Source organism: Oncorhynchus clarkii, chromosome 23 (genome assembly GCF_045791955.1).
Source record: "Oncorhynchus clarkii lewisi isolate Uvic-CL-2024 chromosome 23, UVic_Ocla_1.0, whole genome shotgun sequence".
Taxonomy (NCBI): domain Eukaryota; kingdom Metazoa; phylum Chordata; class Actinopteri; order Salmoniformes; family Salmonidae; genus Oncorhynchus; species Oncorhynchus clarkii.
Window position 1 is genome coordinate 8,564,691 of NC_092169.1, and position 25,924 is coordinate 8,590,614.

Here is a 25,924-nt window from a genome sequence, read left to right on the forward strand (position 1 = left end):
ACTGAGGGAAGGTGTGTTTGACATATTTCTGATCTTATAGGCCCCCGTAACACGTCAACTTTAAGTGAGGGAAGATATGGAAAGGAAAGTAGAGGTAGTGGGAGAAGGAGGGAGGAGAGGGCTTGAGGGAGCAGCGACAGGCAGGGAGGAGGGAGAGGGAGGGAAAAATAGACTGTGGGGAGAGTGAGGGCGAAGGTGAGGGAGAGAGAGGTAGTGGGAGGGGAGTGAATAGGGATAGCAATGGAGGAATAAAGAGGTGTAGTGGGAGAGAGAATGAACTGGGAGAGAGATGGGAAGAGTTAGAGAGAGAGGAGTGGTGGGGGGAGGAGGGTGGTGGGGGACCCCCACAGAGCTGCTGATAGATGTGGGTCTCCTGGGGTTAAGGGGAGGGCAGGCAGGCCTTGTGCCGGGCTGCAGAGTGGCAGCTACCTGCCGCTCATCACACACACACAGATAGAAAGAACAAGTAGACAATGCTAATGGGAGAATGGGAAGGAAACATAAATACAAACCAGCTAGCAATGAGAAGCTTGACAGTTCAAGAGCTAGGCCTACCACTCACAGATGACTAAAGTTAAGCATTGTGAAATTGCCATCAATGAGAGATTATCAAATACATTCACCCTTTCATTTTAATAGTCATTACATCTCTGTATAATCTTGCTGACCATTTGTTAGGGATATTTTAGGAACTAAAGATGGCTTTAGTTCAATATAGTGTAAATGTCTGGCGTTTACTAACATAATCATTCTTTCTTGTACCAATGTAATAGAGTATTAGACAGACATGGTCCCCTCTAGTGGTTCAGATGAGTAACTGCGGGCAGGGTGACAAGGACAATTGATCGTGTGATTTGTCAGTGACAGAGTACTGCGTCCATCCATTATAGTGTGCTTAAAAAGGTTAGTAGGCACTCACTTGCATGAGATGAGACGCATGATTGAGAGATGGATTGACGCATTTGTAGTATCTATGTAGTCCAAATAATGTCTGGCCTATTCAGTCTGTTTATTGGTTTGACAAATAACTAATCAGAACAGACAACGCATAGGCTAAATAACAATATTAGACAATTAAATATCGAATGCATAAAGGCATGTTTCAATGAATGATTTTACGATGGGCTCTAAAGTTTTTTTTCATAATATAAATTACAAAAATGGGACTATAGCCGGGGGTACAGCCAGTTTGCATTTGCAGTTTTAAAGCCAATTTCCCGTAATTCTATTTTTTTTGTGTGCGTCATATCATGTTCATATGATATCTGGGGAGGGGGGCGAGCTCCAGGGGGCCCACAACCCGCACTGCGGGGGTGTGTGGTAAGCCAGTCAGTAAAGTTAGGGTAGGTCCTACACATTAATTTAAAATATAAACTTCAAATGATGTCAATCAAATATTCAAATGAGTGGCATGCCTTTGCGCGTCTGTCTGACCATCACGTCGCTGAAACTAAACTCTGGATCCGACCACCAGAAAGTCTGTGCTTGCTGGACCACAGCCTAATTAATTGCAGGCAATCAATAAACCAGATGGTCTTCTTGGTGATGGGCATGTTCTGGGTTCCATATAATACAGGGTGGGGTGGAGTCTGCATTTAAGGGGGCTTTGATAAGTCTCTTAACCAAAATAAAATAATTGACTGATTCATTTGAAGACATGTCCCCTCTAATGGCCCCTTCACCCATTCGAGGTGAGAATGTCCTCTCACACAACTCATTAATAAATTGTTCTGTCTGGTCTCTCTCATAATTAAGTGCGTTTTCGTTTAAGAAGTCTGTTGCATTCGGAACAGTGAATGATCCATTGGATAGGCTAATCAATAGGCTATTGTTTCAGTTTAATGTAAGGTCCCATTTTGCAAAGATATACATGTGCCCTTATGTTTGTTTATCTACCCTAGTTCTCTTCATTTAAAGCCTCAATGTCCAAGAGCCCATGAGAAACATTGGGTGAGAGAGGCCGTTTAAAGCTAGAATCCTTAGTCACTACATCCATTTTTGGACGTATACTGTAGGCTATATACAGTAGTGACACATTTGTTTTTGTTTAAGCTCTGTACTCCAGCACTTGGGATCCGAAATGATACAGTGACTATGAGGTTAAAGTGCAGACTGATAGCTTTAATTTAAGGGTATTCTCCCCCATATCGGGTGAACCATTCAGAAATGAAGGCACTTTTTGTACATAGTCCCACCATGTTAGGGGTGTATTAAAGTAGTCAAAAGTTTAGTATTTGGTTCAATTTCCCTAGCAAGCAATGATCACATCAAGCTTGTGACTCTACAAACGTGTTGGATGCATTTGCTTTTTGTTTTGGTTGTGTTTCAGATGATTTTGTGCCGGATATAAATGAATGGCAAATAATGTATTGTGACATTTTGGAGTCACTTTTTATTGTAAATAAGTATTGAATATGTTATAAACACTTCCTCATTATTGTGGATGCTACAATGTTTACGGATAGTCCTGAATGAGTCGTGAATAATGATGAGTGTGAAAGTTACAGAATAACAAATATCATACCCCCAGGGCATGCTTACCACTCACCATTACAATACCAGGGGGTTTAGCATGGGGGGGGGGGATATTTGTGTTTCTATTAATGATATATACCCATTGCTTCTTAAAGAATATAATTTATAAATGGCCCATGAGTTTTGTTCAGCTGTCGTACCCCCACCAGAACCCAAAATATAAACTTGTTTTACTCCAAATTTTGTTGACAGCGTAAAGGTAAACAAACACTGTATAGCCTCAAAACTTGGTTAAAATTATACATTTGTCAATTATACAGTCTTTGCATCCATAGCTCTGACTATGAATGTGAGAGTAGTTCGATTTCTCCAGCCCCATCCCTTAGCTTTTTGGTGAAACAGGGTTGGGGAGTACGCTTTGTTATTGTTTCAATTATGGATTCTATCTTGAAGTAGGCTACTGGAGATTAATGCAGCTCCCTTTATCAAATGCAGGGAGGGGGTGTTTTAAAAACGCTAATCGCCTGTAATCCTGTTATTATGTCAGTCTCTCACTTTTCTCAGGCAATACACAAGATACGCATTTTACAAGTCTGTACTCATCCCAGTGACACATCTGTTTCATCCTTAAAACGAAAAACAGGCCAAATCTATAGCCATAATGTAGCTGTAAACTAAAGCAAAATCATTTGCATTGATGATATGCGGTCATTGTACTAAAATAGATTGCAAATTTGTGTTTGAATTTTTCTCTTTCATTTGGAATAGATTTTAATATATGTTAAATTACCAGGAACGTTCCGTTAACTCTTGTTATTTCATTAATTCCTTCGGTAATTCGGCGCAGAAGCGTCATTGCGCACTGGGTATGTAAGACTCCTCCTGCTTCTCCTCGCAAGTGTTGACTTTTCCTCAGGTGAATATATGTTTTAAATGCAGGGGGAGGGGGGTGGCTTTTGTTCTGCAGAAAAAGGGGGCTTGTTCCTCGCAGATCGTCCTTCCATTTTAACCAGGGGTGTGAGTGCGAACAAGGGGTTGACATTGGAGCCTGCGATGGGAGGAGAGGAGGGGAGACTGGAGAGTCGCCAGTCCTGCACTACCGATCAATGAGGCAACATCACCCGTTCTGAACGCAAGGGACGCGCACGTTATCCACCACCGAGAAGCCCGATATATAAACTCTCTACAACCGGCTAAACTGGAAGATAGCTACTGAGGATTCTCTGAAGGAATTACAAAGAGATAAATATTACAGCGAATGAACTGTCATCTTCATTGGCATAGGATGACCTTGTTTGCTTTTGCATTTGTATTCTTATTATTAGAAAACTCACCAGCGCTTTTGACAAAACTTGAATGCACCTTTTCTAAGTGCACTTAAACGTTGGTAAACTAGAGGGCCGCCTGACCGACAGACAGACACTTATCAATAATCATTCATCATTGTTATCAATGATCATTTTCAGTTTAGCATTTCACTGTCAAGGTTGACGATAATTCGTGAGCCCTCCGTCTTTTCAAAACAGGCTATGGACATTTATTTGACGTGAAATGTAACCCATTTTTTTTACAACGACAAAAAAATAACCACGTCCTCCAGCCTTGGTCGTTTGGGATTTTAATGAAGTCTTTGAAGAGCGAGGATTGCAACCGAAACCAGTGTTTCACAAAGCCTATCTTTACCAAATAACCTCGATTTTGAAACACTGCAAGCCCTGTCAGCTGCATTTATCGAAGGAACAATCAACACAATCAACATGCGACGCCTCCCATCCCAGTTGAGTTATCTGTGAGTATTTCCTGCAACTCTCAATTCTCCTTCTGTTGATTAATGTGTGATTTACGTGCCCTAATGTATAATAACTAATTTATGTTTCTCTTTTCAGGTTCCTACACTTCTTTGCATTCTGCTACTATGCCCAGGTATGTCCATATGCATGTGATTTGAAATGTAACATTTATTTTAATGATTGATTATGATTTGAAATATCTCACGCGTTTTCGATTCATTTACCAATAATTTACAAACGGTTCAGTCTCAGTGGATTTATTCATTATTGGATAAAACTGTAAATCTCATTGGACGACATGTCGTTATTTTAGCATCTTGAAAATTCGTAGAACATCAAATGTAAATTGTTAAAACATATGGTTTCTGGGACTGAAAGCACGGGGTAATAATAGCGAGCAGTGAGGGAGAGAGAGGTGATGGATCGTCATATCATTTGTGATATAACATATCAGCTGGGCCCCAAGGCGCAAGGGGCAGCGGGCGCGCTGCATGCCGCCCGCGTCACAGCTTGGCAGGTATCTTGCGAACATACTTCCCTCGCGCAGGATGCGTGGGCACAGAAGGGGCATCGCGTGGGGAAAGGCAAGTCTGAAAAATCTCTTGGGGTTCAAATATTAGGGCCAGAAGTTTCCATCATTGTTCCTTAGCTGTCGTTTCTTGAAACAGACACGAGGGCGTATGGCTAAGTGTCAAATAGGGACACGTTTAATATAGTAATTAATATGCCCACTTGCTCCATTTTATTGTGAGTGAAATATTAAACATTTATTATGTATAGCCTATTTGATATTTTAGACATGTTAGTATCTATCTAACACCACGCTATCTGCCTACACTCACTTTTACGCACACGCTGTTGCACCTTGCGCCCACTTTTTCAGTTCAAGGTTTTCCTACATTACAAATGATGCATACATCATTTAAGGAACTGTTGGCCTTGGCATTAGGATTAAATCATTATGGTCTATTGCATTTTATCAAGTGATGCGTTATTAGGCCTAAAGAAAAATGGAAACATATTTCCAAATTGGCTTCTTTTGGTTTTAGAGCAAAATTAGGATATTGTTGCTTAAAACATAGGCAACTGTAAAAGCCTACTTTGAGGCCATTTTTTTTCAAAATACTGATTGTGATGACATTTAATTTCTGACAGGTAACCAATCAGTCCTCGCCTAATTTCACGCAGCATGTAAGCGAACAGAGCAAGGTGACGGACCGTGTGAGCCGCAGGTTAATTCGTACCTACCAGCTTTACAGCCGAACCAGCGGGAAGCACGTACAGGTTCTGCCCAACAAGAAGATCAACGCCATGGCAGACGATGGAGACGTATACGGTAAGCCCAATATACAAACTTTGTGTACTTGTTTCAAGTTCCTCACACTTTTTCTCAGTTTTAACTAGCCAAAATGCATTAAGTTTAAAACTCTAAACTAACTTACTAAAATTAACGTAGGCCCTATGGATATAACAGTGGTGGGCTATGCATATAGGCATATAGGGTCTAAAGGCCCATTTTCTTTGTATTACAATCATGTGCAAGAACCCACTGGGTAAAATCTGGTTGGATCATCATTTCAACCCCAAAAAATCTATGTGATGACGTTGAATCAACGTGAAAAACGAATCAATGTAAGGGCATTTCATATATTTTTCACCCAACTTTTAACATAAATCCAATGACATGGTGACATTTTAGTTGATTTCACGTTGACAACTCAACTAAATGTAGGCCTAAATACAAACTAGACATTGAACTGACATCTATGCACAGTGGGAGGTTAGTAACCTAATACAGCGACTACATTAAACATAAGTTGTTTTTCTCTATTTTTTTACGGTAAATAACACGCCACGGTATCTATCAGGTATTGTTGAGAAGAGGCCGCGGACCTCAAATTTAAATTGGATTGAATATTGTGCTGTAGGTGATTCTCCAGAGAAATGCATGTCTGGAAGAGCCATTCTAAATAATTTTACCTTAACATTCTGAACATTTCCTGCATAGCTCTTTCTCTCTCTGTACTCTGACCAGTTTACTATGAAAAATAGACCGCGCTGAATTTCCAACTAGCCCGCTTGCATTTTACGTTTCCCCTGGACAGCCAGGCTACATTTATCTAATCATTTTTGCATATTCACAAAGATGGATATTTTGTTCACACTTGGAATTTCTATTTTAAAATAAAAAGTTTTAATTTTTTTATTGCCATTGAATGGTTTTAGAATTAAATATAATTTGGCAGCAAACTGGACCTTTGGCTCTGTGTGTATCCTGTCTAATGTGGTTTATTGAGTGTGTGTGTGTGTTTGTGGTTTGCACCAGGGGGTGTGGAGGTGCTCCGGTCACCTGTGCCAGTGGCGCCTTTACCCTGGTAGCAGCTTGCATGTGTGGGTCTGCAGCTGTGGCTTTTATTGTTTAGTCCAACCATCTGATTATAACTGTAACTCAATGACCACAGTGTGCATGAATCAAAGAGGGGTTAGAATCTCTAATAAGGGACATACATGTGGCTAACATTTTGAAATGTCCGTAGTCCTATTTGTTGAATTCTGATCTGTTTTAACAAGAATAGAGGCTGAGCAGTAAAACTACCAGATGCACCATGGGTTATTTATTTCTCCCAATGTTGGTCTATGAATGTGTGTGTCATCGTCATGTAGGTAGGGGGGTGCTAATAACAACTGTTTGTAAGCCTATGAAAAGTTGATTTATAACGGCTTTGTCGACATGGCGTGCCTCCGTGGAAGGCCACAACAACATAGATAAACACATTTGAGTTTGATAAACCCACGCCTCCTTATTTTACAACCATAGAAGCAGTTGTGAGACTTACAGTACACATAGACACATAGATAAACCATTGAACACACTTCTGTTTATGTGTTTTCTTTCTTCTGATTCCAAGCGTGATCTATGAATGTGGTTCTTATGTGTGAAGTGAGTAGAAATGTAAAGATTTTTTTTTTTAAGTTGATAGTCCTTCCAGGATGGCCTCTTCAGTTTTCAAAGAATTGTGGTACACATGTTTTTGTCATTCTGCAAGAATTTAAGCTTGCGTAAATCCTCAGGAATGGTCCCCACAGGTTTTGTGTGTGTGTGTGTGTGTGTGTGTGTGTGTGTGTGTGTGTGTGTGTGTGTGTGTGTGTGTGTGTGTGTGTGTCTGATGATATATAGAGTTTTCTCGTATAAAAGTATAAACTGAATCAACCAAACGATGTCATCGAGCAACGTGCCATTACTAATAGTGGCAACGCCTGGTTGATAACAAAACTCCTTTGTTTCCTCAGCCAAACTCGTCGTAGAGACGGACACGTTTGGAAGTCGCGTGCGGATCAAAGGAGCAGAGACAGGACTCTACATCTGCATGAACAAGAGGGGGAAGCTGGTCGGAAAGGTAGAGAGAACAGTTCCTCTGAGCACTCCACTGAGGGTTATGATCATTTTCCATTGGCTCAGGCTTTCGAGGTTCTTTGTCGGTGGTTCCGCTGTTTGATTATATTGTAGTTCTGTTTGGGGGTTCTAAGACCAGTGGATTTTGTATGGCCAGTCTGCAACAGTTCTTACCATAGTTCAGTGTGGCCGTGGTTCTGTTTGTTGGTTCTCTAGTGCTAGGCTCCAGAACCGTCCACCTCTGGTAGGTTCTGCATGTGAGAGGGGTCGTTGTATGTTGTTGGAAGTCTCCTCCTCTGTGTAACGTGTTGTGGGTCCGAGGGTGTCTCTGCTCCTCTCTCGCTGTGCTGGCTAATAAACAGGGCTGCCATCTCCGCCCCCCCACAGAACCCTGCCAGGTGCACCATCTGCCCTGAGCTGCCTCTCTCTGCCATACCGGCCCAGCAACAGCCTGTGTGTGTGTGTGTGTGTGTGTGTTTAAATTACTATGTGTATATTTGTGTATGTTGCACTTGCTAGCTGGCTGCATGAATGCTAGATTTATTTTTAACAGCCCATTTTGTCCATCTAGGTTGAGCTTGTTGAGCTAAGTTACTGTTGCCGGTGTGTGACGTGTCACAGTCCAGTGGATTTTGGGCTGGAGGGGTTGTGGGAGGACGCAGGGCCTAGCTACTGCTCACAATACAAGAGCACAAACTCCCTTCGCTCTCACTGTAGAAGCCAGCAGGAAAATAAAAAAATCCACCCTGTCGGACCATTTCTCAAAACGTAGAGATAGATAGAATGGATGCTAGTCAACCATGTATTTGATTGTACCGAAGGGAGACTAGTCTAGTTTATCCACACATGAAGCTGATAAAGAATTTGAACTCCTGAGGTATTTCTCCTATGATGGTGTCTTAGGCTGCTGACCCGTGAGTGGTCCTTGGTGCACTGCCTGCGTCTCTGTGTTTACTGAGGGGGGAGACTCATCGCTTACTGTCATCCCCCCTCTCTGATCTGGGCCTGTAATGGTTGTAGCATATGCTTCATGTGTGTGGGGAGGGCTGCACGCATGTGTATTTGTGTGTGTGTGTGCAGGGACATACTGTTCGGGGGTAGCCTTCATACATCTGATATTTTCCATCTGTAAATCTTCATCGAAAGCTCCTTCAGAACCTCAGACTGACCTGGTATGTATGTGTGTGTGTGCGTGTTTGTCTTTCACAGAGAAATGGGCAAGGCCACGACTGCATCTTCTCAGAGATTGTCCTGGAGAATAACTACACGGCGCTGAGGAACGCACGCTACGAGGGCTGGTACATGGGTTTCACTAGACGTGGACGCCCTCGGAAAGGCTCGCGAACGCGGCAGCACCAACGCGAGGTCCATTTTATGAAACGATTGCCTCTGGGATCCCATCCCACCCATCCGGCCCAGCACAAGCCCTTTGACTTCGTCCACTACCCCTTCAGCCCCAGGACTAAACGCACACGCTTCTCAGCCGAACGCTGAGGGGGGTCAGAGAGGGAGGAAAAGAGGAGGAGGAAAAACTGACTGAAGCTGAAATGAACTCCTCTGTCCAAAACCTCTAGAGACATTCTTTTTTTGTACTGAACATTACTATATCTAACATGTAGTTTTTACAATTTTTTTCAGAAAGTAAAGAAAACAGAAACAAATAAGAAGTCTATTTTTGTACTTGAGACTTTTAGTACTGACCTGTGTTAAGTTGTTTCACATAACTCATCAGACATTTGGGGTGCTGACCTTTCTTCGTAGAGAGTGGACTTTTTATCATCTCTGTAATTTAGGTTGTGTTTTTACTTTTGTTTGACGGTTCAGAGTTGTTTGGACTCACACTTGCTGCTCCAAGAGACTTGAAGGGCCCTGATCGACCGTACTGCCAGAATATGCTGTGTTCAGCGACACATACAGTACACCCCCACCCCACACACGCACACGCGCACACACACACACACACACACACACACACACACACACACACACACACACACACACACAAAGCATAAATGCTGCGTTCAGGAGCTCAGTATTGGGTAATGTCGCGTTCAGTCTTACACACAGCCACGGCACCTCTGCTTTGAACACTGTGGTGTGCCCCTGCTACGTCTGGAATTCTATACAGACAAACACAGTTAAAGCAAACAGAGCTTTAAGGACACACAATGGAACATGTGGCAGCTACATTGATAATCACAGGTTTCTTGCTATAGTTCTAACTAAATTAGAGGTGTAAAAATGCATCGACATGTAGGAAACTCCCTTTGATTTTGTTGCCCTTTGGTTTGTCTGTTTTTATACATATATAAATCTATTTTTATTTGAGGATGTGTGCAAATAATTTTAATGACGGGATATTTATTTAAAATGTGTAATAAATGTACATTAGAATACTGATATTAAACTCTTGTTGGTTAAGTGGTTGTTGTACACTCATTGAACCGCCTTGGAAAGTGGAAGTGTCATTAAGCACACACTGGAGATGGCTTAAGTCACTCCACGCGCACACGCACAGGTCACTTGGATCACAAAAGCATTCTGATGATACGTAACACAGAAGGTCATCCCTTCCCAGCCTTCAAACCCTTTATGCATACATCTAAAACCCTTGAGCTCTGTTGTTAATAGAGATGTCTTTCTATTTGCAGTTTCTCTGAGTTGATCTTAGAAATGTCAACTTTAAAGTGGGAAATGTTTTCGTCCTCCAACCATGCAGTAGAAAAATATCTATCTGTAAAGTTTGATAAAGAGATTCCCTCCTGCTTCGCTCTGTTTGAAATTACCCCCCTAGAAGGCCAAGCAGCAGTCTATAGCAAGCAGTGTAAGACTACAGCAGGTCACTGATGTTGGAGCCCTTTAGCATATAGAAGAAGTGTGTTGGCCTTCTTCTGCTTGGTCCTCCTGAGATGATATCAATCTGTTTGTTTAAGGCTTTGGTTTCTCCAGGTTCAGTAACTGTCTCAGAGATGATAGCAATGTGTTTGTTTAAGGCTTTGGTTTCTCCAGGTTCAGTAACTGTCTGTGTCTCTTTGTGTGCAGACGGCTGTTTTTCTTTCATCTCACTCCTTTAACACCTCAGGGCTTAATCTGATTGGACAGCCCCGTTGTGTGTGTTTATAATCTGATTGGACAGCCCCGGTGTGTGTGTGTGTTTGTTTGTGGACGGTGTCCTCATGGGTGGAGAGCTGTGCTGAGTGAGGGAGGTTGGGTTCTGACAACTCCTTGGCCACAGTGTCTCCAGGGATTCATTTCTTTCCAAGATGTCTTCTGAACCCTTCTGCTTCTCTTGCTCCCCCATATCAGACTAAGCAGAACTATCTTGCTACAGAAGGGTCTCTTGATGCAGCTCTGCATGGCAGAACAAGACCTGGTGATGCATCTCTGTAAAAACCCCACACATATCAGAATGAGGGGCAGCCAAGCGCAGCAGGCAGCTATTCAGTATCTTGATATGACTGTGTGTTACAGGGACCACCTACCGACAGTGTAGAATCTTCGAAAAATGAACAGAAAATGACGTCCGATATTCTGGTTAGAGGCACTCGGTTGCACTCGGCCGTCCATCGTTCTGGTGTGTGTTCTACTTAAGGCATAGTAAGGCCTTCTGGTTGAGCTCTGTATGCCAGAGCAAAGTCTAATTATGGAACTCAATGAAGAGCAGCATGGCAGGCTTCACTGGCAACTTATACTTCAAGGAGTCTGTTCATTGTATATTCAAATTGGTAATGTCCCTTATTTGAAAGTCCAGAGCATTTATGTCTAAGATTTACTGCATATAATTCTGGGGTGTCAGGGTAGCCTAGTAGCCTAGTGATTAGAGCATTGGACTAGTAACCGAAAGGTTGCAAGTTTGAATCCCTGAGCTAACAAGGTACAAATCTGTTGTTCTTCCCCTGAACAGGCAGTTAACCCACTGTTCCTAGGCTGTCATTGAAAATAAGAATTTGTTCTTAACTGACTTGCCTAAAGGTAAAAAATAAAAAACATACAACTATTTTTCAATGTTGACTGAATTCTGTTGTCTTGGGGAGGATCATTATCCCAAATGCCTTTTTTATTCTATGGTCATGATTTTACCCCCCCCCCCCCCCCCACCCTTCCTTTCTTACGCCTTACTATATCTTACCGTATCTAACCTCACATCTTAATTGTTAAGTCAGTGCTTAGGAGTTGAAATGCTCTTCCATACTTGAAGACTGAATTAAAAGGTCTATTCACAAAACTTGACATTAATCTGATTGAGTCCTTCCATGATGGATTAACAGGGTTTCTGTCCCCCTGGGCTCTCTGTAGTGACTCCCTAGTCTGCCCACTCTGTTACAGCTCTGTGTTGGTCCTATGACTTTAAAGTCCCAGAAGACACTGGGGAAGGAGTACGTTGTGGGAAAAGTCGCACCTTCTGTGTAGCCTGTGAAGCCTTGCAAATGCAGAGCAATTCTGCTGCAGAAACAGGGGGTAAAATTGCTTTCTTTCGTTTTTTATTGAGCCACAACCATCGTCCTTAACCCCAGATAAACAAGAACTACCTTCTTCATTTGCTTAGGGAGCAATTTAGCCCCACCCCCCCGCTGAGACAGGAGAATAGCAGGGGTGAGCAAGGAGCACGACCCTGCCTCCCTATGCAGAACTGCTGCAAAATGATGCAAACTGCCCTGCCCTGCAAACTCATAACATCTAAATATATCTTAATTTAAAAAAAGTACAACTTTTGTGTGAGATCAAATACCACAAACTTTCCTTTATTATCATCCTGATCAGGAGACTCATACTGAGGTCTCAGGTATGTTTACCATCTACTTTTCTCAATATAGAGAATATTACAAAAAACAACAGGAAAACCACAATAAGCAGCAATCAATGACCAAGTGGGTTTGAGGTTTCTGTGTGTTTGACACTGTCCAGAAATAGTGCACAGTTAACTCCCGTTTTCTTCATTTCATTCTTGGAGCCTAGAATACTAGTTGTATTGATTTTCCTTCCATGTGACAGAGATCCCCCTTAAATCCATGTCCTTATTCTTCCTTCAATGTTAGGGAAGAGCCAGCAGCCAAACCAAGCTGAATAATTGAAACGCAAACACTGATCAAAGTGGAGCTCCAACTCATACGTTTCATTTGTTTATACGGGCCTTACCGGGAGACCTGTTGACTTTTCCAATTGGAGCTGTAAACTTTTGTTTGTCCATGCATTTCCAAGACTGATTGTCAGAATGATCTGAACAATTACCAGTTAAATGTGTTTGCCTGCTCAGGGAGAGTCCCCCCTCTCTGCCTTAAAAAGATCAAAAGGGAATACCACCCCCCCGCGTACCCCTCTGCTCCCCAGCTCTCTCCTCCCAACCTCTTCATTTCCTTTTAGCCATGTCAGTTCAGCTGGAGACCCGACCCATAAATGATTTTTTTTAGATGTCCCAGTGTTTGGGACATGGCCTTTCAGTGTGTGCAGCTTTCAACAGAGGACACGTCTCTAAGAAACGATATGCATATTTCAGTGATGTGCCGTTATGCACAGCTGATCAAGGACTTTTGGGGCTGCCTGTTGTAACTGAAGGCTAGAGCACCCTTGTGATGTGAATGTGCACAAATGGATGCTAGTGACACGAAACTGTTGAGCTTTGCGACAGTTGAATGGTCGATATTAGTAGTAATTTCACCACTGTACAACTTTTGGTATTTTATTGCTTTTGGTCTTTGCATGCAGAGAGATTTAACATATGTGGTTCTCACATGATTTACAATGCATACAAACTTGTCCAGAGAAAATAAAACACTTTGGAACATTTTTGAAACCATTGTCCTTGCATTATAAAGCCTTTTCCACAGTACTCTTTTTCACAGTATTCTAGTATTTCACAGTTGGCATCATCCCAAGAACCGCAGGTGCTTTTTGCTTAGAAACAGTATTCGTCAGATACATACAGAGAGTCAATGATGTTGTTTTTTAAATCACAATGTTTTCTAAATCATAATGTTGATGTGGGATGTGGTTCCTATGGTCCTATAGTGGTTTGACCTGGTCACCTGAGTCTGACCTGGTCGCCATCCAGTTGTTGCAGGGAACTTGGTTTCAGTTCCGTCACCTCTCTATGAGCAACACAGTCACAACGCGGAATGAGCTAAGGTTACGCTGCCACTTTGGTCTAAATAGAAAGCGCCACCTAGAAGCTGCAAATCACACACCATGACCTCTGATCAAACAGCCTATCACATACCATAACCCTTGATCAAACAGCCTATCACATACCATAACCCTTGATCAAACGGGCCCATTGTGGCTGTAATAGAAAAACATGTCAGACAATGACAGCTTTAAATACTGACAAGATGGGGGTCCGCCAGCAATGACAAGAAGCTCGCCATACAAAAAAACCCCACAACAAAAACATCAGAGAGACTGGGTCAGTCAATATGCCTCAGCCCCTCAGAAGGACTGAGGGGCATTCCACAAGCCACGGAGCATGTCTGCTGCCGGGGAACTCATGCCCATGCCAGAATAGCCAATAGAAAACAGCCAAAGAGGCCACCTGGCCAAGCAATGACAAGCTTAAACTCAGAGTTAGTAAATAAAGCTGCAGAATAAAACAAAACATTACAGCAGTTAGCTATAGAGCACTGTGGAAAGTGTGTGTAGGTTTTCAACAGCTCAAAATGCCACAGTATAGCAAAGCAATACATGTCACTGTTGCTTATACTGTTGCAAATACAAGCAATATAATAATTGGAGAGTGAGACATTTAATTTCATATACCCTAGACTTTGCTATGTCCCCAACAGCCGGATGTTCCGATTTTCAGGATAAATGGAAAGAGCCTTTGACAGGACTTCCTTTGGACGTTAACAAGGCAACACTCCATCCTTATTAACATTTACTGGATTGGTTGAACATGCAGAACAGAACTTCCCCGACAGTATTTTCCCCCCTGCTCGTCAAAACCAGTACGTAGGCGATCTAGTTTCATGCGTTTCTTTCACGCCTGCTACATACATGTACCCTGACAGGGCAACAGGTTATTATAGGTGTATGACGTCATTACGCCGCATGACGTCATCGCGTGCTCTGCTGTTACTGTTTTGGAATGGCTTCTTGTGTCTTCTCTATTGAACGCGCTCTGAAAACACGGAATATCGTTTACCGCTATTATTAGAACTTTATTTTTTTACTACCACAGAAGAGGCAATACACATCATAGAGAAATATACAGAGCAACACAGAAACGGAAAAGAGAAACCTTCTTCAATAAGAACTTAAAATGTTCTTATTCCAGTTACCAGATGATGTGCTCTACCACATCATGTCAAATTTGGAATACAAGTCTTTGAGTCGCCTTTCTCAAGTTTGCAAAACTGTTTACCAGTTTGCTAATCGGGACGCAGTAAGGAGGAAGATAGAGAAAGTGGAATGTCATGACAAGAAGCGCATGTGTAAGAAATACATTTGTTATTCGTACAGTAGGCTACAGTGGTCTTTTCATGATAAGTAAGCATCATGAATTCCCAAGCGTTGTTTACATCTTTTCCCGGCTTGCTACAGTCTGTCACACCGCTTGTCCTCCTTGATGCAAAATTATGCAACACTGTAGCATGTAGTGCATGGGCTACAATGCTTCAATATGGTGCCCCAGGAATACGTTTCTGTTTCTTTGTAAAAATGTATGCAGATAGCCTGGTGGCTACATGCTATAGATATGACTTACAGCGTTTATAAATCAGTTATAGCTGCATAATAACACATTCCTTATTGCGCACAGTCATGCTGCTACATAATGCTGAGAATAAAATACTCGGTCAATGACTGTAGTTACGTTGACATGGCGACACTGTATTTCATGACACATTCATTGTAAGAAATAGCCTATTTCTTCCCACTTGCTGCTGTGGAGTCTGACTGACTGGTCTAGAGAACCTAACATTGTGAATTGGACCTGAGCCATCCTGGCATCACTGCCTCTTCCCCCCAGCACAGCTCCATGTGCCACAGTGACAGCCACTCTAATCGAACCATGGGTCTCCTTTGAGATGCAGCCTAACGCCAGTGTAAATGAACTTGGCATTCCTGCTGAGAGCTACAGGATACCACATCCCTCAGCTCTGTGAGAGGAGCAGGCTGTTTCCTCCAGCCCGTATCCACCCCCTCTGGCACAGCCTCCTGAACACATGTGAATACATATGCTACTTTTCTGGACTGGGTTTTTCCAAAAACGTTGTAGCACTAAGATAATCTTTCGTCCATTTAGTGTAAATGGAATTAAGATGATCTTATTGCTACGATGCTTTTGGGAACCCAGACCTGGATGACGTTGTTGAGTTGAGGTCTGACCAGTCTTGTATCTTTCTAGCTGCTCTTATCCCCTCTAGATCCTAATTGCAACATGCATATAAACAATATGGTTCTGTTTGAGGTGTCCCACTATGCCGTGTGATATTCATGTCATGCAATGTTGTAATTCTAAGCCTTTTTTAGGGAATTGTTTGTGAGCGTCGTCTGTTCGGCATTTATGTTTATTTGTTATTCTTCGGGGGTTATAATTGTGTTATCACATCACTGTCCGTGTTACAGGTATCTCCACATCCCGCTGAAGGACAGAGTGAAGGTATCTCAGAACTGGAGCCATGGGATCTGCAGAAAGGAAGTCACGCTCAAATGGAGGATTAAGTGAGTGTGTTTGTGAGTTTTGGCCTCATGGTGACATAGTGTAGATTCAGAAGTTGTCCTAATCCATCTCATCTCTAGCCCCAATGAACACACGACAGGGATTGGCAAGGTGAAGGGTTAGGGAGAAATAATTGACAATGAGTTCCTGTAGCGCTATTGTTAGTTCGTTTTCATAAAGCTGTGTACAAGTAAATGGTATTAGATATTTAGGTGTTAATGTCTTTGAAAAATGGTTGCTGAATAGCTTATAGTTCTCGATGTTGGGGCTGAGAAGCTCATTAGGAGTACTGCTATGCCCTATCCAGAGAGTCAATGGTTGGCTTACTGTCCATCCTTAGATGACTTTAAAAAGTGTTCCCTTCTGGTTGTGCAATTGACAAGGTTTCAACTAAAGGGAGGATCATTATCTCCTTTTAATCATCGTGTCACCTCAATCCGTGAAGTCTGAAGCGAGGTGTAGAAAAACAAATGTTTCGATTGTGTGTTCCCCCCCACAGCTTGTTGCCATGGATACAGCCTCAATGGGGATGTGCTGTATCTGTCTCAGGCTGCAGACATCGGAGTGTGCACCTCGTTAGTGGAGGAAGGTAAACGAGCAATAATCGCCTTGACCCAAATTCCTGGAAGGAATATTATCAGTGGTTGAAGTTCAGTCCAGCATTTTGCTTAAGTACTCATATGCCATTCCTGCTGTGAACATATTTAGACTAACGAAAATAGAAGCATCATCACTACTGCAGACCCACGGCCATAGAAGCACACTCACGTCTGTTATGATTAACTATTATCTGTCTCTTACAGAGATGGTAAGATCCTGGTGCACCACAGGAGGAATGGGTTCTCTCTAGAGTACTCAGGTCACAAGCAGGAGGTGAACTGCCTGGGCTGCATAGGAGGACTGATGGTCTGCGGCTCCAGAGACAGAACAGCCCGGGTAAGACACACACTAGTGTGCTAGCACATAATGTGTCAGTTTCTTTAAAACGATTCTGGCTGACAAGAGCTCTACTGCAGTGTCCCATTGGGTGGCAACCCAAGAGTGTGTGTCAAATGCAAGCTGGGCGAATAAATTGCCATCAGAATCTCTGTGTGTTCCACCCTGTGTCATATTAGCATATTAAATGTCAAATTACAGACAACTATGGTTTTATCGCATTTACAATGGTTTTAATGTTAGTATTTTCCTAATGTTTTCTTTTAGATTTGGACTTTGTCTTCCAACTGCCCCAGAGGCACTATCCCCATGAATGACAAGGTGTGGTCTGTGGCTATTAGTCCCACATGGAGGTACGTACATGCCTAGAATGTTCCAACATAGTCGGACAGCTACATTAACATCATATATGAGAGTCCTGCCCCCTCAGGACAAGGTCCAGTACAACACTGGCTTCGGTAATGCCATTATTATGTAAACAATTGCCAGCCACCAATTTGGGTTTAGGTGATGGTCGAGGTTGGGGCTAGATGAACCCTAGCAGTGGGTTCATTGTCCTCTTTTACTGCATAGGACGATATTTCTTTCCCTCAGGTGGTCTGGGGAACAGTGAAAGAGGGATCGAGAGAGGTGAAAAAACAGGATATCAAGGCAAAGCGGGGTTGCCTTCATAGGCCCTTTGATTGCTCAGCCATGTACACACCCACATACTTAATGTTGCTTGCGCACACACGCGCACGCACACGCACACACACACACACACACACACACACACACACACACACACACACACACACACACACACACACACAGAAACAGACACCCTTAATGACACACAGACGCACAAGGTTGTAACAGTATCCCTGCTTCACCACTTGCCCCAGACCGGCAGGCAGCTGATCCGTCAAACTGGCCTTAAAGCCGCGGCAGAGTGGAAACACCATGAGTCACGATCACAGAGAGCAGCTCCCCTCGGATAACAGGCCCTGGGTCAACTCCGTTCAATTCAGGTGATCAGAGACAGCCATCATCTTCTGGGTGGATTGTTCAGATTCATGCATTCCATTTCCATTCATTGACTGGAATATAAATGGGATAGACCTGGAAGACTGTGATACTGTAGTGAGACTGGCTGTGTCTGCTCATTGACCCCTGTCCCCTCAGCCATACATTCATTCAGTACAGAAACTCAACTTCACAAACACACTTTTATTTTAGAGACACACAGACAGGGTCACGGACAATATGAACTCACTCGCTCTCTCTGTCATACACACTCCTTCAGTATATATTACTCTCACACTGACACACACTCACGCTGAGCCCCGGTGGCCTTGTCTGCTCAGCCAGGACGTCAGCTCTGAGAGTACGGGGCGATTATCCACTTCATTAATTCTCCAATTTGCTGGCTGAAATAGCAGCCGTGCCTCAGCCTGCTGCCCCCTGATAATGGATCTGCTCCTTCCACACACTGGCCAATGACCTGGTTAATTAAAAGGCCCCTTGGAATCAAGGTGTCAACTCACTGATGAACCTATAAACTCACCTACCCCTTCAAACTGATCACTCCTAGAGCTAGGGGGATACAAGGAGAGAGATGTCATAGCCAGAGTCAGTGATGTGATGGTACCGCCAATACATTTTAAGTGATTGCATGACACAGGTCTTGTCAATAAGGACATGGCTCAAAATAAATCTGATAAACAACTATTTTTTTTGTACAGCTTTCCACTCTTCCAACTGTGTTGCATGACATGGTTTAATGTTGTTTTAAAGGACAGTCGAAATTCGACGGGGTGGTGGTGCCATGTTTTTGATTTGGTGTTGTAGGGAGAGAGAGGGAGCCCCTTGTGTTGTCAATGTAATTGTCCCTGCTCCCGAGTGACGCAGCGGTCTACGGCACTGCATCGCAGTGCTAGAGACGTCACTACAGACCCTGGTTTGATTCCAGGCTGTATCACAACCGGCCGTGATTGGGAGTCCCATAGAGCGGCGCACAATTGGCCCAGCATCGTCAGGGTTTGGGTTGGCTGGGGTAGGCCGTCATTGTAAATAGCAATCTGATCTTAACTGACTTGCCTAGTTAAATAAAGGTTAAATACATTTCAAAAAGGAAGAAATATAAAGAGTAGAGAGAGAGGGGGCAGGAGGAGACAGGGGGTTGCCATACTATTGCTAACGTGGCTATGCCTTGCTGTAGCGATGCTACCGTACTGTAGCTACCGTCCTCTAGAGCTGCTTTCCCGCAGTATCTGTTATGCTGTCATGCCATTGAGTGTATGCTAACCAACAATGGTCATATCCATATTCTGTTGTCAATAGTACCACTTCTATACTGCTATTACCCAATGGTCATCCCTCCGCTCCGCTACACTACACACTCTTTTTATATTGACCCTAGTGTTCAGGCTGGGGGCTTTGAAATGTTTCCCTCTCCCTCTCTTCATCCTCCCCGCTCCCCCTTTCTCTGTGTAATCTTCCTCTCTCGGTGTCCCTTGTTTTCCATCTCCCTCTCTCTCGTTTTACAGTGAAAATCACCTCAAGGTCTGTTAGAGGATTACAGAGAGGTGTATTGTCGCCGCAGTGAAATGCCAAGGCTGATGCGGCTCCGTGTTGTCCCTGCCTGCGCTGGACGAGATTGATCCCAGCAGTAAATCTGGCCCTGGCCTTTTCTCTCAGATTGCTTTTCTCAATCAAGTGTATCTTTCCACACTACGCTGTGGGATACTGTATGTGTCCAGAAGCCCACCTCATATGGCACGTGGTTACTGGAATAGGCCTGGGCTCTGTTGGGTCCATGTCCATGAGGTTTTCTGTCATCGATCAGCAATTGAGTAAAAGGGGTCGAATCGGGTCTTGGACTTGACTCTGACATGTTCAGGGACAGACCTACTCCCCAACCCCGTACTACACATTAGATATGAGGACTTGCTGTATTTGTGACAGAGGATGAGGGTGAAAATGGGTTCAGTTACTGGTCTTCTCGCTCTCTGTCTCCCTCTTTTCCTCTCTCTTTCCACTTCTCACCCTCACTTTCCACTCTTGGTGATGTGCTTTTGAATTATAAGGAAGCGGGGCAGGTGGTTAATAGTTGACTGAGGTGTTTCCTGCAGACAGGCTTGGGCCAACAAGAACGAACAGGTTGAGTCTTGGGCGCTGGAGCTGCCGAGGCAGGTCACTATTCAACGGGAGAGAGCATGGCGTCACAGCTGATTGGATTTCCTACCATAGTTGTTGCATTGAGTTGTGGTGCTGTTTACTGCTGCTGTGTTGCTCTGTAGGAAGAGTAAGGAAATGGTCTAGGACCAATGGAATGAAAGCTAGGTTTATCCCTCCTAGGGAATTCTTGCCATTGTCACCTTGGCTCTTTCATTGTGGGTTTAAGTCGGACACTTTGTCACAAATATAGGCTTATTTGAAAAACTTCAGCCATACAAATACAATTTGATAAATTGATTGATTGGAACTCTGGTGTTAATCAGTTAATCAGATAACTGTGTGTCCATGAGAGAGTCACCACAAAAGCTGTCACTCACACACCCAGAGAATCACCTGTGTGCATGTGTTACAGGGTGAGCAGCAAGGGATAGCCAATAACAGACTACTTCAAAGGACCAATTAGGGTTTGACGCTCAGTGTCAAAGAGCCAATGAGATCAATCCATTTCTCAGCGCCAAAATGCAGGCACACAATGTATGTCGGGAAGACTAGGGGGTGGGGGAGTGAGGGGGGGGTTACACTGACCACTCGTAAAGGAGAGGGGGCTGGAAGCCACTGGAGGGAGAAGCTACCCTGAGGAGAGGTGAGAAAGGGGCGCTTTTTTGGGGTTTGTTTTGTCTAGAATTCCTCAAGCACAACTACAAAGATGTTGCAGGGGCAATGCCTTTGAAAGTTTCCAAAGAAAATGATTGTTGGATAAACCGCCCCGATTCGCCACTTTCTCACCACGGAGGGAGGCTGACCTCTGACCTCTAGTATCAAAGTACAGGGAGACGCCCCCTCCAGCCCCCCCACTCCAATTTCACCCCCACTGCTCTGCCCCACTCAACCGCAAGAAAAAGCCTGAAATTCATGTCTTTCTCTTCTGTCTCTCTCAGGCTGGGCCTGTGGCTCAGGAGTCAAGAATTCAATTAGTTAAAAAAAAGAGAAGAAAAGAGAGAGACTGCAACAATGCAGCGATAAGGGGCAGAATGTGCGTTCCCACACGCTAAATACAGGGCGCTTTCTCTGGGGCCCACAGAGCCGGAGGACCCGCACTGCAGGAGGCGAGAATAATCACAGCTCCTCTGAACCACTCATTACACACATACACACGCACGCACGCACGCACGCACGCACACACACACACACACACACGCACGCACGCACACACACACACACACACACACACACACACACACACACACACACGCACGCACGCACGCACGCACGCACGCACGCACACACACACACACACACACACACACACACACACACACACACACACACACACATTTACATACATAACTCACATACTCACATTTCACATACACACCTAACACCCACAGACATATGGTACCTCAAATTTACACACTCCTAAGCTACTTCAAACACACACCCATGCACACAACTCATACGTACCTCACAAACACACAGCTCACAGGCCTCTCATTACACAACACCTCATACAGGTGTTCCTGGTGTTCACTTGCTCTACCTGAGAGACAAGGCCTGCTGTTCAATGTACAGAATGGATACAACACTACTTGTGGTCTACATCATAGCATACATTTGGTCATTGATACAACTGCCCAGTGAACATGGGATGGTACACCGTATATATGTGAATCACGCTTCACCATCTGGCAGTCTAACGGAATAATGGTCTGGGGCTGTTTTTCATGGTTCGGGCTAGGGCCCTTAGTTCCAGTGAAGGGAAATCTTAACGCTACAGCATACAGTGACATTCTAGATGGTTCTGTGCTGGCAACAGTTTAGGGAAGGACTTTTCCTGTTTCAGCATGACAATGCCCCGTGCACAGAAATGGTTTGTCAGAGCATAAACCAAGCCTTGAGGTCAAAGGAATTGTCCGTAGAGCTCCGAGACAGGATTGTGTCGAGGCACAGATCTGGGGAAGGGTACAAAAACATTTCTGCAGCATTGAAGGTCCCCAAGAACACAGTGGCCTCCATCATTCTTAAATGGTTTGGAACCACCAAGACTCTTCCTAGAGCTGGCCACCTGGCCGAATGAACAATCGGGGGAGAAGGCCCTTGGTCAGGGAGGTGACCATGGACCCGATGGTCACTCTGACAGAGCTCCAGAGTTCTTCTGTGGAAATGGGAGAACCTTCCAGAAGGACAACCATCTCTGCAGCACTCCACCAATCAGGCTTTTATGGTAGAGTGGCTAGACGAAAGCCACTCCTCAATAAAAGTCATATGACAGCCCGCTTGGAGTTTCCCAAAAGGCACCTAAAGGACTCTCAAACCATGAGAAACAAGATTCTCTGGTCTGATGAAACCAAGATTGATTTGGCCTGAATGCCAAGCATCACTTCTGGAGGGAACCTGGCACCATCCCTAAGGTGAAGCATTTTTTAACCTTTTTTTATTTTTTTTATTTTTATATAGCCCTTCGTACATCAGCTGATATCTCAAAGTGCTGTACAGAAACCCAGCCTAAAACCCCAAACAGCAAGCAATGCAGGTGTAGAAGCACGGTGGCTAGGAAAAACTCCCTAGAAAGGCCAAAACCTAGGAAGAAACCTAGAGAGGAACCAGGCTATGTGGGGTGGCCAGTCCTCTTCTGGCTGTGCCGGGTGGAGATTATAACAGAACATGGCCAAGATGTTCAAATGTTCATAAATTACCAGCATGGTTGAATAATAATAAGGCAGAGCAGTTGAAACTGGAGCAGCAGCACGGTCAGGTGGACTGGGGACAGCAAGGAGTCATCATGTCAGGTAGTCCTGGGGCATGGTCCTAGGGCTCAGGTCCTCCGAGAGAGAGAAAGAAAGAGAGAATTAGAGAGCATATGTGGGGTGGCCAGTCCTCTTCTGGCTGTGCCGGGTGGAGATTATAACAGAACATGGCCAAGATGTTCAAATGTTCATAAATGACCAGCATGGCCGAATAATAATAAGGCAGAACAGTTGAAACTGGAGCAGCAGCACGGTCAGGTGGACTGGGGACAGCAAGGAGTCATCATGTCAGGTAGTCCTGGGGCATGGTCCTAGGGCTCAGGTCCTCCGAGAGAGAGAAAGAAAGAGAGAATTAGAGAGAGCATATGTGGGGTGGCCAGTCCTCTTCTGGCTGTGCCGGGTGGAGATTATAACAGAACATGGCCAAGATGTTCAAATGTTCATAAATGACCAGCATGGTCGAATAATAATAAGGCAGAACAGTTGAAACTGGAGCAGCAGCACGGTCAGGTGGACTGGGGACAGCAAGGAGTCATCATGTCAGGTAGTCCTGGGGCATGGTCCTAGGGCTCAGGTCCTCAGAGAGAGAGAAAGAAAGAGAGAATGAGAGAATTAGAGAACGCACACTTAGATTCACACAGGACACCAAATAGGGCAGGAGAAGTACTCCAGATATAACAAACTGACCCTAGCCCCCCGACACATAAACTACTGCAGCATAAATACTGGAGGCTGTGACAGGAGGGGTCAGGAGACACTGTGGCCCCATCCGAGGACACCCCCGGACAGGGCCAAACAGGAAGGATATAACCCCACCCACTTTGCCAAAAGCACAGCCCCCACACCACTAGAGGGATATCTTTAACCACCAACCTACCATCCTGAGACAAGGCTGAGTATAGCCCACAAAGATCTCCGCCATGGCACAACCCAAGGGGGGGCGCCAACCCAGACAGGATGACCACATCAGTAAATCAACCCACTCAGGTGACGCACCTCTTCCAGGGACGGCATGAGAGAGCATGGTGTTTTTCAGCTACAGGGACTGGGAGACTAGTCAGGATCAAGGGAAAGATAAATGAAGCAAACTATAGAGAGATAGTTGATGAAAACCTGCTCCAGAGCACACAAGACCTCAGACTGGGGTGAAGGTTCACCTTCCAACAGGACAACGACCCTAAGCACACAGCCAAGACAACGCAGGAGTGGCTTCGAGACAAGTCTCTGAATGTCCTTGAGTGGCCCAGCCAGTGCTCGATCGAACATCTCTGGAGAGACCTGAAAATAGCTGTGCAGCGACGCTCCCCATCCAACCTGACAGATCTTGAGAGAATCTGCAGAGAAGAATGAGATAAACTCCCCAAATATTGGTGTGCCAAGTTTGTAGCGTCATACCCAAGAAGCCTCAAGGCTGTTATCGCTGCCGAAGGTGCTTTAACAAAGTACTGAGTAGAGGGTCTGAATACTTATGTAAATGTATATTTCCATTTTTCATTTTTTTAATAAATGTGCAAACGTTTCTAAAAAAAACTTTTTTTTGCTTTGTCATTATGGGGTATTGTGTGTAGATTGATGAGGAAAACAACAACAATTTAATACATTTTAGAATAAGGCTGTAACCTAACAAAATGTGGAAAAAGCCTAGTTGGTAGAGCTTGGCACTTGCAGCGCCCGGATAGCATTTCGTATTTTATAAGGATCCCCATTAGCTGTTCCCAAAGCAGCAGCTACTCTTCCTGGGGTCCACACAAAACATGCAGCATGACATAAAACAGAAAGTCAATAGACAAGAATAGCTCAAGGACTGAACTACACACGTTTTTAATAAGAACAAACATAACCTAAACAGGTTCTACTGACACAAACACTGAGAAAAACAAGAGAGACCCATTACTTTAGGCCTCCATCCAAATACGTTCATATACTACATTTCCATGTTCATATATTTCATTTACATTCAGTAGCATCTTTCAGTTAAAAACATACACACACCAGTACAGATACATATGCATACGAGTTATTTAGGTCAGATAGGGGAGTTTTGCTGTGAGGTGTTGTTCTATTTGATAGTGGGTTCTATTCCCGGGACCACCCATGTGTAAAATATATGTACGATGACTGTAAGTCACTTTGGATAAAATAATCTGCTAAATGGCATAGTCTATTGTTGTAATCCATTATAGAAATCCACTTTGCTCATAATCGGCATAATCTGAAATGTAATGCTGAGCTGTTGTTAGTTAGAGGATAGCCGTTACTATAGCGAGACTGGATGGTGTTTTGTGTTTTCAATACATTGTGGCGGGCTGTTCTGTTCCGTTCCAGCTGGCTGAGCAGAGCAGAGCAGAGGGGCTGGGTGTGGAATGTCCTGGTGCTGTCCTGGTGACCTCAGACAGAGGGGACACAAACAGAAGCCAAAAGGGCCAAGAGGGGGGTATGGGGGGTGGGGAGGGGTGCTTGGGGACAGTGTGTGTGTGTGTGTGTGTGTGTGTGTGTGTGTGTGTGTGTGTGTGTGTGTGTGTGTGTGTGTGTGTGTGTGTGTGTGTGTGTGTGTGTGTGTGTGAGAGCAGAGGGGGGTGTGGGGTGGGTCAGGGCGAGCCCCTGCCATTGTCCCCCTCCCGGCTGATATAAAAGCATCATAACCCTTTGAGCTCAGACATATTTAGAGAGCAGATAAAAGCACTTTTTTACAAACTAGATACACAGTGGGCACAATGCCGGGGGTCAAGCGCAACAAATTAACAACCTCTTTTGGCTAGAGGAGGGAGGAAGA

General features: G+C 44.1%; 2 protein-coding genes across 2 annotated transcripts in view; both read left to right on the forward strand.

Annotated features, from left to right (window-relative positions):
- The first annotated feature begins 3,329 nt into the window (after positions 1 to 3,329).
- LOC139381515 (fibroblast growth factor 8-like) lies at positions 3,330 to 10,080 on the forward strand. The gene is made up of 5 exons (XM_071125128.1): positions 3,330 to 4,264; positions 4,362 to 4,398; positions 5,421 to 5,601; positions 7,557 to 7,663; positions 8,869 to 10,080. The coding sequence occupies exons 1-5, from the start codon at positions 4,233 to 4,235 to the stop codon at positions 9,151 to 9,153; spliced, it is 642 nt and encodes a 213-aa protein (XP_070981229.1). The 5' UTR covers positions 3,330 to 4,232; the 3' UTR covers positions 9,154 to 10,080.
- A 4,790-nt stretch (positions 10,081 to 14,870) lies between these two features.
- The window catches only part of LOC139381897 (F-box/WD repeat-containing protein 4-like), a 40,765-nt gene continuing 29,711 nt past the window's right edge, over positions 14,871 to 25,924 (forward strand). The window contains exons 1-5 of the mRNA XM_071125751.1: positions 14,871 to 15,138; positions 16,219 to 16,314; positions 16,812 to 16,901; positions 17,116 to 17,248; positions 17,516 to 17,601. Coding sequence (XP_070981852.1) covers positions 14,912 to 15,138; positions 16,219 to 16,314; positions 16,812 to 16,901; positions 17,116 to 17,248; positions 17,516 to 17,601 — 632 coding nt within the window. The 5' untranslated portion in view covers positions 14,871 to 14,911. The remainder of the gene's footprint in view (positions 15,139 to 16,218; positions 16,315 to 16,811; positions 16,902 to 17,115; positions 17,249 to 17,515; positions 17,602 to 25,924) is intronic.

Excerpts from the sequence above, each read along its gene's own strand:
- LOC139381515 (XM_071125128.1), top strand. The coding sequence starts at position 4,233 with ATGCGACGCCTCCCATCCCAGTTGAGTTATCT. Across the intron at positions 5,602-7,556 it reads AGACGATGGAGACGTATACG|CCAAACTCGTCGTAGAGACG; the intron begins GTAAGCCCAATA and ends TTGTTTCCTCAG. Across the intron at positions 7,664-8,868 it reads GGGGGAAGCTGGTCGGAAAG|AGAAATGGGCAAGGCCACGA; the intron begins GTAGAGAGAACA and ends TGTCTTTCACAG.